General features: G+C 39.6%; 2 protein-coding genes across 2 annotated transcripts in view; one reads left to right on the top strand and one right to left on the bottom strand.

Moving 5' to 3' along the window:
• LOC134755662 (beta-arrestin-1) overlaps nucleotides 1–5,203 on the bottom strand; it is a 298,399-nt gene extending 293,196 nt beyond the window's left edge. The window contains exon 1 of the mRNA XM_063692195.1: nucleotides 5,192–5,203. The gene's annotated coding sequence lies outside the window, so the exon portion shown is untranslated. The remainder of the gene's footprint in view (nucleotides 1–5,191) is intronic.
• On the top strand, nucleotides 1,135–15,377 carry LOC134755642 (cullin-4A). The gene is made up of 14 exons (XM_063692167.1): nucleotides 1,135–1,508; nucleotides 1,579–1,721; nucleotides 3,956–4,176; nucleotides 4,885–5,073; nucleotides 6,244–6,390; nucleotides 6,894–7,080; nucleotides 7,673–7,865; nucleotides 8,497–8,647; nucleotides 9,839–9,989; nucleotides 10,926–11,147; nucleotides 11,563–11,670; nucleotides 12,525–12,695; nucleotides 13,176–13,328; nucleotides 13,835–15,377. The coding sequence occupies exons 1-14, from the start codon at nucleotides 1,274–1,276 to the stop codon at nucleotides 13,928–13,930; spliced, it is 2,367 nt and encodes a 788-aa protein (XP_063548237.1). The 5' UTR covers nucleotides 1,135–1,273; the 3' UTR covers nucleotides 13,931–15,377.
• The last annotated feature ends 5,354 nt before the right edge of the window (nucleotides 15,378–20,731 follow it).

Here is a 20,731-nt window from a genome sequence, read left to right on the forward strand (position 1 = left end):
GGGTCTGTATCACAGAATAACTAATAGTACTACCGTATGTATATCCAAAGTATATCTTTGGATCAATTACTATTATTTAATACGTCAATTGGCATTTATGATTTATGTCGTGACATTGAATGTGACTGTCGATTACCATTATCAATCAGTCATTACGTCATCATTTAAATTAGCGACCTTTTTGGATGCCTACCTACCTAGTTTGTTTCAAAAACCGGCCAAGTGCGAGTCGGACTCGCGCACGAAGGGTTCCGTACCATTACGCAAAAAACGGCAAAAAAAATCACGTTTGTTGTATGGGAGCCCCACTTAAATATTAATTTTATTCTGTCTTTAGTATTTGTTGCTATAGCAATAGCGGCAACAGAAATACATCATCAGATCTGTGAAAAATTTCAACTGTCTAGCTATCACGTTTCGTGAGATACAGCCTGGTGACAGACAGACGGACAGCGGAGTCTTAGTAATAGGGTCCCGTTTTTACCCTTTGGGTACGGATTTACGGAACCCTAAAAAGGCTAGACTAAAATATCAAGGTGAGTTTTTGACATTGGTTATTTTTACTTTATTCCGCGTCTATTGCGTTCATGAATCTAGTGTATAACTGGATTAGGTATGAATGGTGGGGGGGGGGGGGTAACTGTCAGAACGGGATAATCTTATGTATCTTTTAGTAGGAGTAGCAGAGAAAGCGTTATTATTGTTTGACCTTGTTACAGTCTCATTTTTTTTTATTCCCCTCCGTAAATTTGTATGGTTTATGGTGAGGTACAAATCTACTCGACCAATCATATTGTCGCATTGCGTATGTTCTGTCATTATATTCCATCCTCACGGGCGCACGCGTAGGCCACTTCTATAGGATCCTACCTTCTATGATTGCGTTCTGTAATTCCACTACTTAAAATACAAAAACTTGCATTATAATGATCAGTGTTTTCAAAAAGATGACATGTAAATGAATATCACCTTGTTTAATAAACAAAGAACAAGTCAAAGCATTTTCTAATTTAATTAATCAATTAATGTGTAGCATACAAATGTGTCATTAATTCCATGTAGCGTCAAACGGAACGTAAAAGAACGTAGGAATATCTTTTCTAGATATGTCGCGACCTCTTGCGATTACAATGAAAATTAACATCGTAATGGTGGTGTGATGTGTGATTGTAGTAAACGATTGACTGAATGCTTCTATTTTTATTTGTATTTTGTAGATAATTATTATTAAGCGTACTAAAATAGTGTTGAGGCTGCGGCCCTATCATGCTTTATGTCGCAATCAGCTAAAACACCAGTTTTGGCAGAAGAAGGTGGAAATAAGAGTAGAAAACGTACACATAACAGCGACCTGTGTTCTAAAACAGACGATATGAGTGCTAGTGAAAAGAAATCGAACTTTTCTTTGTTGACCACGAATTCCAATGGAGCCGTTAAGACAACGTTGCCATCTATGCAGTCCAAGCCCGGAGCGACGACAAAGAAGTTGATAATTAAGAATTTTAAAAGTGTGTTTACTCTCGTTGGTTCTTGATTTCTAACCTATGAGTTGTGGGTTACATTAGTGCGTTGTTGCAGGCAAGCCAAAGTTGCCGGAGAACTACCAGGAGACGACATGGAGCAAGCTGCGGGAGGCCGTTGTGGCCATCCAGACGTCGACGGCCATCGCCTACTCGCTGGAGGAGCTGTACCAGGCGGTGGAAAATATGTGCAGCCACAAGGTTAAGCACGTCACTTTATAAAAATACGCAAAAAAAGTCGCAATGTTGCGGAAGAAAGTCCGCCTAAGGGTCGTCCACCTGTCCAATTTCTTTGTCCAATGTCATTGCGTCTCACTCTCTCGTTAAGCAAAATGTGAGACGCAATCAACATTGGACAAAGATATTGGGCAGATGGACCACCCTAAGCTAACTTTGCCTTGATTTTGATGTGTCAATATTGCAACATATTTTTTACATTTGAAGTTTATGTTGGCACTTCCCCACTCTGTTACTGCAAAGTCTGTGCAGAATTAGCTAGTTTTTTTTTATTTAATAAGGTTTTTTAGTTATAAAATAATTGTGTGGTTAATCAGCAAAATAGCTGTTGATAAGGTTTATGTCTTAATAAATTGGTCTTTGGTTTTCTACCTTTAGCACCTTATTGAGTACTGACCAAAAGTACCCATTTGTGTGCACAGTGCTGTTGTATTTCTGGTTTAGCAGCTTGTTAAATGTAATTTTGGTCAAAGAAACATTTAACTTCATCAAAAGCAAATTTAATAAAGTACCAAAGTTACCGTAGGTCACAGGGCGGACACGCTATACATCAAAACTGATTTGTGTCGTGTTCTGTTTGTCAAAACAAAGTTTTGCACGGGACACTAAAAATCACGTGCGTTTCTATATGTGAACGGCACGTCTGTACACGCGGCATGCGTCATTGTTTGAGTAAGTTGCTTGGAAACAGTACTGAGCGGCTGGCAAACGGCCATCAATCTGCTGTTCTAATCAGGGCAGACGGTGCATGGCTGTTCTGTATGCTAATACAATTACTTATACTGTGCCTAAGTGCTACTTTGTACTTGCATTTTCCTGAGATAAATTACGTCTTAAGTTGTTTTGTACTTACAATAATTTATTACTCTGGTGTCAGAAAATTCAACCTCAACAGGCACAGGAGCACCTCAACGGGCACAGGAGCACCGCAACAGTATCTCGTCCAGGAGATAGACCCGTCCCTCTCTAATTAATATAGTTTGAATAGGATGAGTAATTTATCTCGCGCGTGAGTTACTGTCAGGACGCTCCTGTGCTAAGCCCACTGGCTAGGCTTGTGCCTGCTTGGTCACTCGGTCTAATGAACTAGTTCATTTTGTTCCTTTAGTTCAGTTCGGTCGTTGAGCGCTGGGTCAGCTGGGAATGAACAGGAATCGGTTTTATATTTAATTTTTTTAATACTTAGTTACTGAATACAAATTAGTTGTACGAAATTATATGACGATTAAACATTAACGACCTGGACACACTAAGAAGAAATTTATTTTTTATAAAAAATACTTGATTTTGCTATAAACTTTTTAGGCAAGGACTGTCATGTCATTCTTTTACCATTGTGAACCATTTCGTTCTATCTGTTTTCCGTTTCACTCAGTCAATCAACTCACCAATCTCACAGAACTAAAGGACCTAAAGACCGATTAAGTGTGCTAAAAGATTTAGTCCCTTTCGGTCCTTCACGGGAGTTCATTCTTAACAGCTCTTAGTTCATGACCGACACAAGCCTACCTCTCTTTAGCCCTTTTCTACCCTTTGGGGGTAGGCCTCCTTCATTTTGCGCCATTCGTCACGGTTCTGTGCGATTTGGAGCCGTTGCTTCCCCGTCCTCTTGATGTCGTCGTCCCAACGCATCTGGGGTCTACTTTGAGGATGCTATTCCCCCCATGGCCGCCACTCGAGTAGTCGTTTACTCCACGAATCGGTCTTTCGTGCTATATGACCAGCCCATTCCCACTTCAAACTGGCTACGCGTTTTATAACATCATTGACCTTGCTCTGTTGTCTCAGCCATTCATTTTTTTTACGGTCTCTCAATGTGATCCCCACCAGTTTTCTCTCTAATGCCCACTGCGCAACGCTAAATTTACATACCTTCTACCAACAAGCCTACCACTGGCATCTATTTTAAACCAAAGTCTTTGTTTCAGATGGCATCCCAACTATATGTAAACCTAACAAACCAAGTTTTTTTTTGTTGTTTTAATAAGGTTTTTCAGTTATAAAATAAGCCTAATGATAATTGTGTTGTTAATCATCAAAATAGCTGTTGATAAGGTTTATGTCCTAATAAATTAGTCTTTGGTTTTTTCCCTTTAGCACCTTATTGACTACTGACCAAAGCGCAACGCTCAATTTACGTACCTTCTACCAACAAGCCTACCACTGGCATCTATTTTAAACCAAAGTCTTTGTTTCAGATGGCATCCCAACTATATGTAAACCTAACAAACCTCGTAGAAGCTCATGTGAAAGCGAACATCGAACAGTTCCTCTCGGAGAGCATGGACCGGCAGGTGTTCCTCAAGCGCATGGACGACTGCTGGCGCGCGCACTGCCGACAGATGATCATGATCCGGAGCATATTCCTTTATCTAGATAGAACTTATGTTTTGCAGAATCCTAGTATACATTCAATTTGGTAAGGATTTCATGAAGTTTTTATTTTCAAAAAGTTTAATGGGCACTCTTCTTTGTTGGTCCCTCATTACTGAGGACCGTGACCACTTGGTTTTGCAGCTCACGTGATTTGTCTCCATCGATCTCGATCTCCCGTAGCCCTCACCGCTTGATGAAGTTTGCCTGAGGTGGCCTTCTTAACTTGGTCGGACCATCTAGTTGGTTAATGGGCACAATGGTGTCACTATTTTACAATTTTTGAAAAGGCTGTACTTTAGGTTGGCCAGACTAACATACGCCTTACGCAAAACAGACAGACGGCTAGTCGTAGAGTGAAGAAACCTGCCTGTAGCACAATGCGATAGTCTGTTAAACCAAAAAATGTATTATTAAATAATTCTGCGTTTGCATGCTTAATTTTCATGGCCAACGCCCCCGCATTGGTCAAGCATCTGTCAAACAACTTTTTACACCTAGTGTAGAGACCACTGTTAATTTTGCCAAAATATTTAGATCAGTATGGTTTCACTCACTATTACTTTTAGTCCCTTTTGGCGACATGTTTCTTATTCTTCGGGAATCCTTCCTCAGGTACGAGTGTAAAAACAATAGTGAGTGAAACCGTACTGATCTAAATATTTTGAAATATGTCTCTTGATAGTATAATTTCGGTTAATTTTGCCTTTTTTTACTTTGCTGTATAAATATCATGTCTATATTTTATTTCTAGGGACATGGGTCTAGACCTATTCCGTCACCACATCGCTATGAACACCCTGATACAAACTCGCACTGTCGACGGCCTGTTGTTGCTGATCGAGCGCGAGCGAGGTGGTGATGCAGTGGACATCTCGCTGCTCAAGAGTCTGCTGCGGATGCTATCAGACCTGCAGATATACCAGGACGCGTTTGAACACAAGTGAGTAGTAATTAACTGAAAATATTGTGATTACATTCAATTTATGTGGACAGTGACCAGTATCGTCAAAAATTTTAGAAATGTCACTCAAGAATTACAATAACATTTTATCACTTACTTCGAGTATATTCGATACTGCACTTGTTCAATACGGATTAATTACACCTGCCAGACTCGCGGTTTGCACCTGTCAGGGTATTGTCAGGGGTGCGAAACTCCTCGCTTCGGGAAAACTCGGCTCCGTTCGGCTCAGCATTGCTCCGAGCATAGAGTAACTTATACTAGAGCGGTACTGTCATAGTAAATTTTGTAACCCCAGTAAATTCACTGCCATCTGTCGACACACTTTAAAACTAAAAATGAAGATTTATCAAAATACGATACAATGTATTTAAATATGGATAAATTATTTTTTTTATTTGCATTAATTATTTTTATGATTTTGACCCATGTTCTTTCACTGATATGCGTTAAAATTGTTAAATAACAAACTAAACCGTCAACGCCATCTATACGACAGTAGGCCAAAGCTAGTAGCGCCCTCTGATCGAGAATCAAATTTTCTTGATTTTCGAGGCACGTTTTTTCCTTAGACTGTATCCATCTATTACGGAGTTATATCTATCTTTGCTCCGATCAATTATTAGGGTTGGCACAACTTGACATCCCTTTGCGTGCACGACCACAGATAAGATAATGACTTGAATTTTGACAACCCTAAATAGCCGAAAGGGATAGTGCCATATATTAGAATGGGATAGCATGATTCGACCCTGAACCGCTGTCAAACTTTCGGTTTTGTAGGAAGTTTCCTTTCTGTATGGTAGTACTATTATTTATTCTGTGGTATTGTATTGCAATGTAGTATTGGAATAACCAGATATGTATTTGAAATCCATACAGTTTTTAGACCAAGCTTATTAAAGACTAGTCTTTTGTAGAAGTCGAAGTCCTTATTAAGCTGTGATTTTATATTTTAAATACTGAATCGTTCTACGTTTGTCCCAAATTTCTACAAAAAATAATAGATAGATTGGATAAATGGGGCAATTGAGATATCATCATACAAAAACAACATGACTACTTTTTCCTCCGCTATCCCGTTATATCTTTAGATCCCGTCTAATTACCGTATTTTTCCTGGCTTTACACCCTCTTAATTTGTTTCAGGTTCCTCCAAGCCACAGAGCGTCTATACGCCGCAGAAGGCCAGCGTCTTGTGCGTGAGCTCGCCGTACCTTCGTACTTAGCGCACGTAGAGAAACGACTGCGAGAGGAGAACGAACGGCTGTTACACTATTTGGACCCCTCTACCAAGTGCGTATTATAGAATAAGTAGGCCTAGATGTAGATGTAGTGCAGGGACAACCAGCCGGAAACAGGCGGGTTGGCGTAGTATATAGTATAGTAGTTGTACGCTGAAAATCCGCAACATTAGAGAAGGCCAAAAGAAATCATGTCAGGGTATATACAAAAAAAAAACGGCCAAGTGCGAGTCGGACTCGCGCACGAAGGGTTCCGTACCATTACGGAAAAAAAACAGCAAAAAAATCACGTTTATTTTATGGGAGCCCCATTTAAATATTTATATTATTCTGTTTTTAGTATTTGTTGTTTGAGCGGCAACAGAAATACATCATCTGTTAAAATTTCAACTGTCTAGCTATCACGGTTCATGAGATACAGCCTGGTGACAGACAGAAAGACGGACAGCGGAGTCTTAGTAATAGGGTCCCGTTTTTACCCTTTGGGTACGGAACCCTAAAAATTAGCAAATACCCCATGCAAGAAACATGTTATATTGTTTTTTTTTTTTTCAGATGGCAACTAATACACACAATTGAACGTATGCTGCTCAGCGAACACTTAACCGCTATCCTCAGTAAAGGCCTGGAGGCTCTCATGGACGGTCCAAGACACTCCGACCTTACCACCCTGTATAATCTGTTCAGCCGAGTTAAGGACGGCTTGAGTGAGCTCTGTAGCCACTTTAATGCTTATATTAAGGTAGGTGACAATTTTTTTTGCCCTAATACACATGATTGACATGATAGAATATATGCTGCTCAGCGAACATCTAACCGCTATCCTCAATAAAGGCCTGGAGGCTCTCATGGATGGTCCAAGACACTCCGACCTTACCACCCTGTATAATCTGTTCAGCCGAGTTAAAGATAGCTTGAATGAGCTCTGTAGTCACTTCAATACTTATTAAGGTTGGTGACCATGTTTTGAATCGTTTATATAATATTGTCTTTGGTTAGCGCGATAGTTACTCATGAAATAAAACTATTAAAACGGAGTATATCGCGTATATTGAATTTATAATACATCCCGACGTTTCGAACCTTTTAGAGCGTTTAAATACCTTACTTCATAAATCTATTTTTAATTATATTCATAAAATTCACTACAATAGTTACAAATATATTATTCGTTAAATACAGACAATACAGACGCTCAATACATTTAGTTTTTTTTTTATAAATTGCTATTTTCCCTATTTCTCGGCCTCGTCGTCATCTCGGCTTCAGCTTAGAGGGACTAATTATTTCAAATTTAGGCTAATTACAAAACGTCACTATACTTTTTTTTTTAGAAAAAAGGTCGCACGATAGTGATCGAGCCGGAACGTGATAAAAGCATGGTGGGTGAGCTCCTCGACTTCAAGGAGCAGCTCGACCATGTGGTGGCCACATGCTTCCAGAGGAACGACAAGTTCCTGTACTCCCTGCGGGAGGCCTTCGAGTTCTTCATCAACCAGCGCCAGAACAAGCCCGCTGAACTTATTGGTACTTAAACAGTCTAATTCAGCAGTCTCCACTGGCAATCGACTGGTAGTAGACGGTTGGGGTGGCCTCGTACCACATGGAGGCGATCAGTTGAGAAGGAGGCTGGCTCAGCTGGACTCGGCTGGAAGGAGCTGGAAGTAGCTGCTCAGGAAATGGAAAATTCTTCTGCGAGCCCTATGTCCCTAATGAGGGATAACAGGATTACATCATCAGTCTAATTTTTAATTTTCTCCTACGCTGCTATCGGTCGAAAGCATCATACACATACACACACATCATACATCATACACACACAACTAAATTATCCACACAACTGTTCCGAATAGTGATTAGTTTCCCTCTGATAGCCTTTTAGACCGTTGTATGAGGGAATAGAGCTTAAGGCCTGATTGAACGAAATGAAAATGTCGGTTACCGAATGCAACTCCAGTAACATTGCCCTTTAGAAACATGTACACTCCTTAACCCATTCTGTAGTCCCTCGAGAAAACCTCGGCAGGGTTTCATTCCACAGCCGCAGCGGTCACAGAAGGATTCCTTTGAAACAGTGTGCAGGTTCCAGGGTAGAATGAACACTGCTAGTATTCTATTCCCTTCAAGCTCTAATTATAATACTATTTTCTTCTTCCAGCCAAGTTCGTGGACGTGAAACTGCGCGCGGGCAACAAAGAAGCAACGGAGGAGGAACTAGAGAGGCTGCTGGACAAGATCATGGTGCTGTTCCGGTTCATCCACGGCAAGGATGTGTTCGAGGCTTTTTACAAGAAGGACTTGGCCAAGAGGTTAGTACTACTAATGAAACTACACGCGGGCAACAAGGAAGCGACGGAGGAAGGACTTGGCTGCTGGACAAGATCATGGTGCTGTTCCGGTTCATCCCCGGCGAGAATGTATTCGAGACTTTCTACCAGAAGGACTTGGCCAAGAGGTTAGTACTACTACTGAAACTACACGCGGGCAACAAGGAAGCGACGGAGGAGGGACTAGAGAGGCTGCTGGACAAGGTCATGGTGCTGTTCTGGTTCATCCACGGCAAGGATGTGTTCGAGGCTTTTTACAAGAAGGACTTGGCCAAGAGGTTAGTACTACTAATGAAACTACACGCGGGCAACAAGGAAGCGACGGAGGAAGGACTTGGCTGCTGGACAAGATCATGGTGCTGTTCCGGTTCATCCCCGGCGAGAATGTATTCGAGACTTTCTACCAGAAGGACTTGGCCAAGAGGTTAGTACTACTACTGAAACTACACGCGGGCAACAAGGAAGCGACGGAGGAGGGACTAGAGAGGCTGCTGGACAAGGTCATGGTGCTGTTCTGGTTCATCCACGGCAAGGATGTGTTCTAGGCTTTCTACAAGAAGGACTTTGCCAAGAGGTTAGTACTACTACTGAAACTACACGCGGGAAACAAGGAAGCGACGGAGGAGGGACTAGAGAGGCTGCTGGACAAGATCATGTTGCTGTTCTGGTTCATCCATGGCAAGGATGTGTTCTAGGCTTTCTACAAGAAGCACTTGGCCAAGAGGTTGTATCATTGCCGTTAGATATTAAATATCCTATGTCCCTGGGACCGAAACTATCTCAATTAACAAGGACCTGTACATGGCACAATACATCGGCATATCAACATTCTGTCATCACGGTGCCAACCAAACTGAGATTCTGTCAACGGTGTGTTCTGTCAACAAATGGCAATGGACGAGAAACTACGGACAACAAGGATGCCACGGAGATTGAACATAATTTGCCACAGAATATATGGTGCCCATAGACATAGACAAACAATAACAGCGCTTTCTCTGCTACTCCTACTCAAAGATACATAAGACTATCCCATTTGGTCATTTCCCCCCACCCCTCATGCCCGATCCAGTTATACTAGATTCATGATGGTGCCGTACAGCGCCATCTAGATCAATCAGCTATCAGATCTGTATAATATTATCTTGCTCTAAAATGATGTAATTGTTACAGGTTGTTGGTTGGTAAATCAGCTTCAGTGGACGCGGAGAAGTCGATGCTGAGCAAACTGAAGCAAGAGTGTGGTGGCGGCTTTACCTGCAAGCTGGAGGGCATGTTCAAAGATATGGAGCTGTCAAAAGACATCAATATTACTTATAAACAGGTTAGTTTAATGAAGTTTTTTTAGTCAAGTCAACTAAAGTTGTAAAATAATCACTCGACTTCCAGGGATTTAAATTTACTATACGAAAACGACATTTAGGTTTTGAATTTACTATGGAATTTCGTTAGTTAGCGTTGTTTAGGGTGGTATTCCACCCAGAGACTGAAAAACGGAAAAGACCGGTAACTTAAAATAAAGGTATCCAATAAATAGGTATCCAACAGTAACGGTACCCGAATAAAACGGCAAAAGTCCGGTAATCTAAAATAAAGGTATCAATTGAAAAGGTATCCAACAGTAACGGTACCCGATTAAATAACATTTAATAGGTATCTTTTTAAACGGTACCGCTAAGGTTGACCGTTTCAGGTAGAGGTACCTGACCGAAAAATTAGCCGTTTTGTTTAATTTTGACCTCAGATTAATTGATAAAGGTCCTCTCGGATCCTCAGATATCAGTTTCTGAGGATATTTTAATTTTTAATAGAGCAAAAATGCAGAGAATCAAGATGCCAGGCTTTTTTTTTTCTGATTTTGACTTCAGATTCGTAATAAAGATCCTGTCGGATCCACACATATCGATTTTTATCTCGATCAGAGCAATAATGCAGTTCAAGATGCCGAGGCCGTGTTTTCTAATTTTGACCTCAGATTCATAATGAAGGTCCTCTCTCGGATGTTCAGATATCGATTTTCATCTTGACCAAAGACCGGTCAAAACCGTTTTTAAAAGTACCTTTTCAGTCTCTGATTTCATCTGTCCAATTTCTTTGTCCAATGTCATCGCGTCTCACTCTCTCATTAAGCAAAATGTGAGACGCAATACACATCGGACATAGAAATTGGACAGATACCACCCTAAGGGTAATAACGCAATAGCGTTTGCGGGTTTTTGTATCGTCTTCGAAGCCTACAATGATGGACGTTGTATTGTAGCACCTAGCGGGCACACCCGACACCAGCGGCCTGGAGCTGTCCGTGTACATCCTGACCATGGGCTTCTGGCCCACGTACGGCACGGCCGAGGCGCGCCTGCCGGCCGCGCTCACCCGCCAGCAGGACCACTTCACCAAGTTCTACCTCGGCAAGCACTCCGGCCGCAAGCTCACGTGGCAGCCCATGCTGGGGCATTGCGTGCTGCGAGCACATTTCGCACAGGTAGGGTTTTTGTTTAAAAGATCAGCCCTGGCCGCCGCTCTTTGAACGTCACCGGTAACTTGTGTTGCTTTGCAAATTTATTATGTAAAATCACTAAACGCCTCTTGCACCATCCCACTAACCCGGGGTTAAGCGGTTAAACCGTTAGCTCAGTGTCAAATTGTACTGGTGACCATGGTCACTTCAGGTTTAACCGGTTAACCCCGGGTTACTGAATGGTGCAAGTGACCCTAATAATATTAGGTTGTATTTTATTATGCAATTAAAATTCAAAAAATATATTACACCGACGTGGCATGTGATTACGACGATCGCCTTATTCAGAAGACATTATATTCCCTGGTTATTTTTACATTACATTTTTTTTTTTTTTTTTTTTATATAATCATATACCTACACATTTTGTTGTTTGCAGGGTAACAAAGAATTACAAGTATCACTGTTCCAAGCTCTAGTGCTGCTACTCTTCAACGAAGGCGACAACTTATCTTTCGAAGAAGTCAAAGCGGCTACAAATATTGAGGTTTTTTTTTTTTTTAATCTGGTTTTTATGGAGGCTTTGGACACTCTAGGTGAACATGTCAGCCTCATGGGTGCTATCATAGTTCCCTACTCAAGGGAGAGGTCAATAAAGTGGTAAACACTGATTGCTTTGTCTGATATAGGCTCTGCCAACCAACAATTGATCTGTCCATTGTGCATGGAGCCCAGACTACCAAAAATTATTTTTCTTAAGTCCGAATTCCGGACGCATTCCAACAACACGTGAGACAAGTATATTGAGGTATACCTGACACTTTTGTGCAAAAGAGTTTATTGCAATGTAACTTGTTCCCGAAAGAGTTTTCTAAACGTATTTAGACTACCGAATCCCCTATCCCTCCCAACCCCCTAAAATCCCTTGAATCCCTTTCAACCCTATCGTGCGCGGCGCGTTACCGTCAGCCTTCGGAATGTACTAAAACCATTCTTCTGTGCTGCTCCCTACAGCCCATGCACGTTCCCTATCAGTTCGCATTAACGCGTTAGGAGCATTCCATCGTTACGGAAGGGACATTCGGACCCATTTTTTTGACTTTCCGAGCCTGGTTCATTTTTGGCTTGCCTTTTTATAGTGTAATATTGGTATCATCTAAAAGCTGCTTGTTTACTTAACAAACTGTTTAATTTACTTTTACTATAATACGGAAGTCGACAAAGTAATTCGGAATTAAAGCAAATATTTCGTAAGCGATCCGCATGCAAAATACACCAATATTTTGTCCTACACGTAGACATGGCATAAATAAATAATTTTGTACAAAAAAAACTAGATGAAAAAGTTACCGCTTTCATGGAATGGTCCGTTAAATGCTGGCATTGTCGTCGGTGGCGCAGGAAGGCGAGCTCCGGCGCACGCTGCAGTCGCTGGCGTGCGGGAAGGCGCGCGTGCTCAGCAAGGCGCCGCGCGGCCGGGAGGTCAAGGACGACGACCACTTCGCCTTCAACAACGACTTCACCAACAAGCTGTTCCGCATCAAGATCAACCAGATACAGATGAAGGAGACTGTGAGTGGCATATTCATCCTCCTCCTAAAAATTATAGCCCGCTTTAGCCCCGGCTCGGGGAACCTGGATTCTGCTCGGCGACCCCCAGTATTGACACAGACTCTGACTTTAAAATGTGTAAAGACCGTATTATATAATACGAAAACAGAAGGACCTAAAATGGATCCCCGAGGCATACCTTGCCTTACATCGATTCCTCTACGTTTCCTTATAGATTACAATATTTGTTTTGTGTCTTGATAGCTTAAATGGAGAGTTAGAGCATTGTTTTCTGAAATAAAAAAAGCATTCGTAGCTCCTCAGGTTATAACATTGGTATTCCACGCCTATCGAAGGCTTTCGACAAGTCACCGATGACTACCATACCGCAAAGCCACAGTATCTTTCAATTCGTTTTAAAATATTCACATTCAGCGTCTCCTTCGTTTCTATGTCAGAAGAATGAGACCAATATAATAAGTGAACCTTTCCAACCCACAGAGCGAAGAGCAGAAGGCGACAGAGGAGCGCGTGTTCCAGGACCGGCAGTACCAGATCGACGCGGCCATCGTGCGCGTCATGAAGATGCGCAAGGCGCTCAGCCACAACCTGCTCATCTCCGAGCTCTACAACCAGCTCAAGTTCCCCGTCAAGGTACATCCTGATTTTAAAATTAAAAAAACCGGCCAAATGCGAGTCGGACTCGCGCATTGAGGGTCCCGTATGTTTTAGTATTTGTTGTTATAGCGGCAACAGAAATACATTATCTGTGAAAATTTCAACTGTCTAGCTATCACTGTTCATGAGATACAGCCTGGTGACAGACAGACGGACAGCGGAGTGACGGTCTGACCCGACATGACATTCTATAAATTTATTATTATAAGCTTACTTCAATAACAAACGAGGCCAGTTATCTTCATCTAGATAATTTATCTAAATAAAAAAGTTGTCAACGCACTATGTGTGATTTAATTTATCTTCGAATAATTTTATTTGAAATAATTATCTAGATAATGCCCAAGTCTGCCATCAACAATTACCTTTTCACATCACCTATTCGAAAAGGGGCTTTTTCTTCCCCGCTAGGAGGGATCAAACGCCCTCGCCGTAAATGTCATTTTGCTCCCTTGTGACACAATCTACTATTTCTTTTCCAGCCCGCGGACCTGAAGAAGCGCATCGAGTCGCTGATCGACCGCGACTACATGGAGCGAGACAAGGACAACCCCAACCAGTACAACTACGTCGCGTAACGCGCGACACCACGCTTATTTATTAGTATTTATTTACAAGCACGGTGGACGGGGAAATTATGTGAGGACGGCTACTGCGGTAATCGATATTCGAATGTCTCTATCGCACTAGCGACAGGGACAGATAAAGTAAGGCCAACGTAACGAAATAATGAATGTAATGCCCCGCCCCGACTCGAATTACCTCGCCCCGCGACAGAAATCTGGCGGACTTCTGACGTACTCTCAGTACTATTTTTAAGCAACTTACTCACACTATGACGCATGACGCGTGTACAGACGTGCCGTTCACACATAGAAACGCAAGTGATTTTTGATGTATAGCGTGTCCGCCCTGTGCCGTTAGTGTGGCCCCAGCATTAGACTTGACATTTAGAATAGCGCCGTTTATCTCGCTTCGTTGGCCCTACTTTATTAAATTTTCGAAATTAGATGTCCGCCGTAGCCACTCTGTACGCGACCGATAAAGCCACTGCATACAATTTACAACTTGTAATATTAGCCAAGCCATAGATAAATAATTGAGGATAAAGTGCTAACTGCATACATTTTCTTACCAAAACGCGGGTTAATTTCGTAGTGACATCTAGCGTTAAGTAGAGAATTTATCAGTTGACAATAAATATCGCGACGAACGAAGTATAATGTTCAACAATTTTGAGCTAATATTATAGCCGGATTAACCGGAACTCTATTTTCAACTTCTGCTTATAATATTAGTTGTAAATTGTTTTAGCAATGCATTTTTATTCAGTCGCGACACTCGTGACATCTGGTGTCAAGTAGCGGTACTGATAAATCTACTACTTGACGCTAGATGTCTACTACGAAATAATTCGCGTTTTGTTAAGAAATGTAATGGATGTACTTCTATCCTTACTTATTTCTCTCTGGCCAAGCTCTTTCTTATTCCTTTTATTAGAAAGAGAGTGCTAATATTACAAATTGTTGCGCTATATGCCCCATCTATTTTCTATGAGAAATTCAGATCTAATGTCTCGCCAATGGAAATTTGTCACATAGAATCGACAGATTTCCTTAATTATAGAGAATTAGATCAGTTATTTTAGGGCCATAGAAATCAGATCTGAATTTATTATAAAATAGATACCGTCAACCGGGGTAAATAGGGATGGCTGAAATTGTATCATACAAAACCTGCGATTATTTTCAATCGAATAATACAATGTGTGTGGGTATTTTTTTAAGAAATTGTTAGGTAAATCACATTTTAAGTTTTGTCCCTATTCACCCCAGCCATCCCTATTCACCCCGGTTGACGGTATCTAATAGATATCTGATAGATTATCTGAATTCAAATGTTTGTGATGGTTTTAATTCTGTACTTACATGTACGTTTCTGACCAAACAGGCCGGGCTGCACTTTACTGAATATGTACCTAATATTATATTTTCAATAAAGATGCATTATGTATTTAAAATGAAATGCTATTATAATTCATACTATCCATACTAATATTATAAATGCGAAAGTGTCTGTCTGTTACCTCTTCACGCTTAAACTGCTGAACCGATTTAGTTGAAATTTGGTATAGAGATAGTTTGAGTCCCGGGGAAGGACATAGGATAGTTTTGATCCTAGAAATCATACTTTAAGGGGGTGAAAAGGGGGGTGGAAGTTTTGTATGCGAAATCGATAAAAAGCAGATTGGATAAAAAGTAAGCTACCCAAATTATTAACCCTATGCAGACGAAAGCTAAAAGCTAGTTATAACTAACTATAGCCTACAAATTTTGTCTAAAATTAGTACTTCCATTATCCCGCGTCCATATTAAATTTTCATCGACAGATCAAGTTAGCATTTATAATATTATAGGTAGTAAGGATTGTGTTAAGCCGCATTCACATTTGTCTGTCGTGTTGTGTTGTGTTGTGACGGGTATCGGTTTCATACATTTAATATGGTTGTGTTCACATTTGTCTTATGCCTGATGCATATGAAACTGATACCCGTCACAACACAACACGAAAGACTAATGTGAATGCGGCTTAATACAGGCGTATTCTAATTTTAATAAAAGGTTATGAATTAGAATTAAAGGATTTAGATATCAATCTGACCTGTTAGTATCAAAAGTGACGTTTTTGGTTGAAGAAATATCACTTGATATTGACAGATCAAATCAAAACTAATCCATATCTAATTCATAACCTGTTAGTAAAATCAGAATACGCCTGATATCTTCCAATAGGGGGTATTACTGCAATGTTCTGCCACCAGAGTGCAGCACTAGCCCCTTTAGTAAACCATACATACTGTACCTTTAACAGGTTAGGTTTTTGACAAGTTTTCAGAGATAATAAAATATGACGTTGATGCATCAAGGCGGTTTGTTTACAGAGGACCTGCCGGGAAACGCGAATCCGAAATTTCGCTATCTGCCTCTTTATCGGTCGAATATGCAAGAGTGACAGAGATGTTAGATAACGAAATTTCGATTTGCTTGTATATCGCGAATACCTTCAGATTGTGGTAGTGGCGCCCCCTACGCAGTTTCGCGTAATATTCCCCTATTTCTTTGACTAGTAAAGTGTTCATCCGCCCGGCCCGGGCGGTTAGAATAGTATATTAGATATTTAGAAAAGTTTGAACCAACAACACCAATTGACCAGTAAATACACAGAATACCACAATCATAGTAAACTTTTTACTCGTACTGTCACCAGCAGAAGATGCTAAGCGGGGAGGTGTTCAAAATTACCTCGACACGCTCTTATTCTCTTAACGATAAAGTCGCGTCAAGATAATTTTGAACACCTCGCCCGCTTAGCAACTTCTGCTACTGGCTGTGTGTTATTGATCTATTATTGTCTTCCGTTACCGCGATAGTTATTCTCCTCAGATAACACAATAGGATAGATGACACATGTTGAATTTTATAACAAAATCTAGTAACATAGATAGCAAATGGGCAATTCATCACAATTATGTATGTAAATAAAATATGGAAATAATACAAAAATATAGGACTTGAGTTTCAAAATTTAAGTAATTTTTTTAACTTCCAAAAAGGAAAAAGTAATTCGATTCGATTACTTACATTTTATCCAAAAAAAGATTGTATGGCAACTATAAACATAAACGCAATATTTCACCGACAAAGTCGCAATTTTCTTGTATTTTCCATACATTCAAAATGGGCTCTCAGTGACCTTGACGTCACGTTCACTTATCGTTTTGTTAGGAGCGTTTCGCGAGTGAAGTACGACTGTCGACTTTGACTATAATTTCTGACTTTTGTATTGCTTTAATGCAATGGGAATGTTCTCGTGCTTCATACAAAACGGAGAACGTTCTCGAGAACGGCACAACTTTACTTGGGACATTTCATATCGAAATATGCGGTGATTCCCGGAGATTAAAAACGTAGAGAAAAACAGATCAATAATGAAATGGAATTATTTAAATGGATTATTATACGTATGTTTGTATATTGAAATTAATCAGTTGGGATGTAAATCCGTTTGTTTCAGTTTTAGTTTATATATTTTTATTGATATACAGGGTGGGCACAGGGATTCCGACAGACTTTAACCGTGGATTCCTGGCAGTGTTACGAAAGAAAAATGTTATATCAACATGGGTCCAAAATTGCCTAATTAATTTACTTAATTTCTGGAACAAAATAAATCAATTAACGATAGTACTAACTTGTGAACGTATCTTTAGTTTGAAAGAGTGAAAAAGACAACATGCGACACCAATATGACACTTTATAGTCTAGTTTATAGCAGGTGACAGGTAAGTTTACTATTTTTAACACTTCTGCTTTGCATGTGTGATTGTTTGTGTCTTGGTATGTATGATTACGTCACATAAGGGCGTGTTAGCCTTGAGTTTTTTTTAACTTCGAAATTACTTAAATAATTGAATATCTCGTAAATTAGGCTTTCTATGGCATTATTATATTACTTTTTTTTTATCCAAATAGGCACTAGAATTCATGGTTAAAGTGTGTCGGAATCCCTGTGCCCACCCTGTATATATATATATGTCATTATAACAGAGTCAAATGATTTGTTGGTTTACATTTTTTTACATATCACCGTGAAATTGTCCAATTTTGTCTTTAATAGACAGTTTTTTTTCCTTCAAAGAAAAAAGCACATTCTTGACAAGCGACACAATTTGTATTAGAAAATTGTCGCACAAGCAGTTTTATAAATCATTCTATAACAAGATATATCGTATATTACTATTGATGTTACAAGTCGTCGCATCAGTTTTTCGAAGTTACTCCGCCTTCATCATCTTTAGCAGTAGTAGATTGACAGACGAGCTTGAAAATTTCAGTGTCTTTCTTACACTATTAAACGCAAAATTAGACAATTACACGGTATGCGAAGCATTCAACTCTCTCGCACTCCACTGTGTCGAGAGAGACAAGTTATGTCGACGTTGAACCGTGCTTGAGGTTCTGAATCGAATCATTACTTGACCTTACTGGAGGCTAAGTTGGTTTGTGATTTCGGAGGAAGTAAGTTTTCCTCAGTCGTGATGTAAAATTAATAATAATTATACGGAGTACGATTTGCTTTTATTGTTTTATTTCATTACATTTGCAAAAACCGAAGATACTGATGAAATTCTTGTTCTTTTATACTTGATTTTCTACATCATGGCGAACTGTGTTTGTGGCTTGTAACAAATGTTCGCTTTTGCCCGAATTAACCCTTTACCAGGCTAAGGAATATATATTTCCCACTAGGCACATCAAACATGTGTTCTATTTTCGATGAGTAAGACTGACATTCGATTGAACTGTCAGCCTGGTGAAGGGTTAACTTTACGAATATGTACTTACGTTTGACAGAATATTGTACAATCGTGTGAAGAAAAAAAAACTACATATAACATGATATGATTTTATTACTGTGTTATACATTATATACCAATGATTTATGATGAGCAATCCGACGTTTTGGCACAAAAACTGCCATACAAATAAAACACTATGCTACGGGTAAATTCACTAGAAATTAAATATAAATTAAAACATTAATAAATAGTAACTAATCTAAGTTCAGTTTTCCAATTAAATAAGTGTTAATAAGTAGGTGAGATGGCGAACTTATAGATCTAATTTATCGTACTGTGTGTACTGGGATGAGATTGAACTATTCTATTATTTGATGCATTAGAATAAAAATATGCAGTCGCGATAATACTTCAGTTTTGATAGTCTATTTTTTTTATACCACGTCGGTGGCAATCAAGCATACGGCCCGCCTGATGGTAAGCAGTTACCGTAGCCTATGGACGCCTGCAACACCGGAGATATTACACGCGCGTTGCCGACCCTTTAAGAACCTGTACACTCCTTTTTTGAAGAACCCCATACTGTAGCCCCTCGGGAAAACCTCGGCAGGGAGCTCATTCCACAGCCGAAGCGTAGGCGGGAGGAACTACTAACTTCTTTTTTCGCATTTTTTTTATTTATTTTTGCTATGGCAACAAAGTTACAGGGAGAATCGAGATAAAAAGGTGGGCTAACGCGAACATCTTACAATAGTATTTTTCAAACAGCATGGGTACGGTGACAGAAGTCTGTTTGAAATATACTAAAATACACACTATACTTTGTAGATAATTTATAAATTAAAGAAATATTTGAGCGAGTTTACTTTGATGTTCGCCGTAGACGACAAGCTGTACTGAAATGTTAAGAGCCCATCAACGCTCACTAGCGCCACTGCTAAATAATTGTGATTATTTAAATTGAACGATAGATATTTAAAAAAAGGGGCATCTACGTACTGTATTTTGTATTTAAGTACCTTTTGAATACATGAAACTAGTTTTTATGTTGCTGGATTCGTCGATCTATGAACTCAAAACAAAAACGGCCGTTTTAATTTTGCACGCATAGATTGACGAATCTAGCAATGTAAAAACTATTATAATGTATTCAAATGTACCAAAATTCAAAATATAGTACGTAGCGGCCCCTTTTTTAAATATCTGTTGTATATTTTTGGCGTTTGGTTTAAAGGTGCGTTCAGAAACTTAAGCTTTTTTCTGTTGAATCTGTGAGCTGTCCAATGCTTTGTATACATTTGGCAACAATATGCATTTAAGGGTTAAATAATCACAATTATTTACCAGTGGCGCTAGTGAGCACGTTAATGGGCTCTTAACTAGAAATTAGTATTTAGTACCTAATCTGTATGTAAATAAAGTTATTCAGGGTTTAAAGTGATCGCTCCTACAATATTGCAACAATAACATTTGCACAATATGTAAAACTACATATAAAAATAGGTTCTATAATAAAGCTTTATATTTGTATTAACCTTTTAATGGTTAATAGCAATATTGTTGCCTAATATTATATACTTCATTACTATTATTCATTCATGATTTCTAAAAAGTACGATGATACACATTTCTGAAGAAATTAATAATAAAATTAATTCCTGTAAATTTTTGTTAACATCAAAATATAACATAGTAATTAATATTTATAACATATAAATACTAGTGCGTAAAAGAGCACTTTTCGTGCATATGTCGAAAGTTTAAAGGGCCATATGTACTGTAAAACGTTGTACGATACACGTGCGAATAGGTAATTCGCGAATTTCCTCTTATCCGCACTTGTATCGTAAATAACTATTTGATCAAGAGAAACGAATAACGCCTAGAGCGCGATTACTTCTCGATGCCTACTAGGGTGAAGTGGGAGAAAAATCTTGCTCTAAATAACTTCTATCTGAACTTGAAAAAGATCAGGGCTTAAGGCCCATTTACACGGTACGGTTTTTCCTTGGGATTTTGA

This window comes from Cydia strobilella, chromosome 3, assembly GCF_947568885.1.
Source record: "Cydia strobilella chromosome 3, ilCydStro3.1, whole genome shotgun sequence".
Lineage (NCBI taxonomy): Eukaryota > Metazoa > Arthropoda > Insecta > Lepidoptera > Tortricidae > Cydia > Cydia strobilella.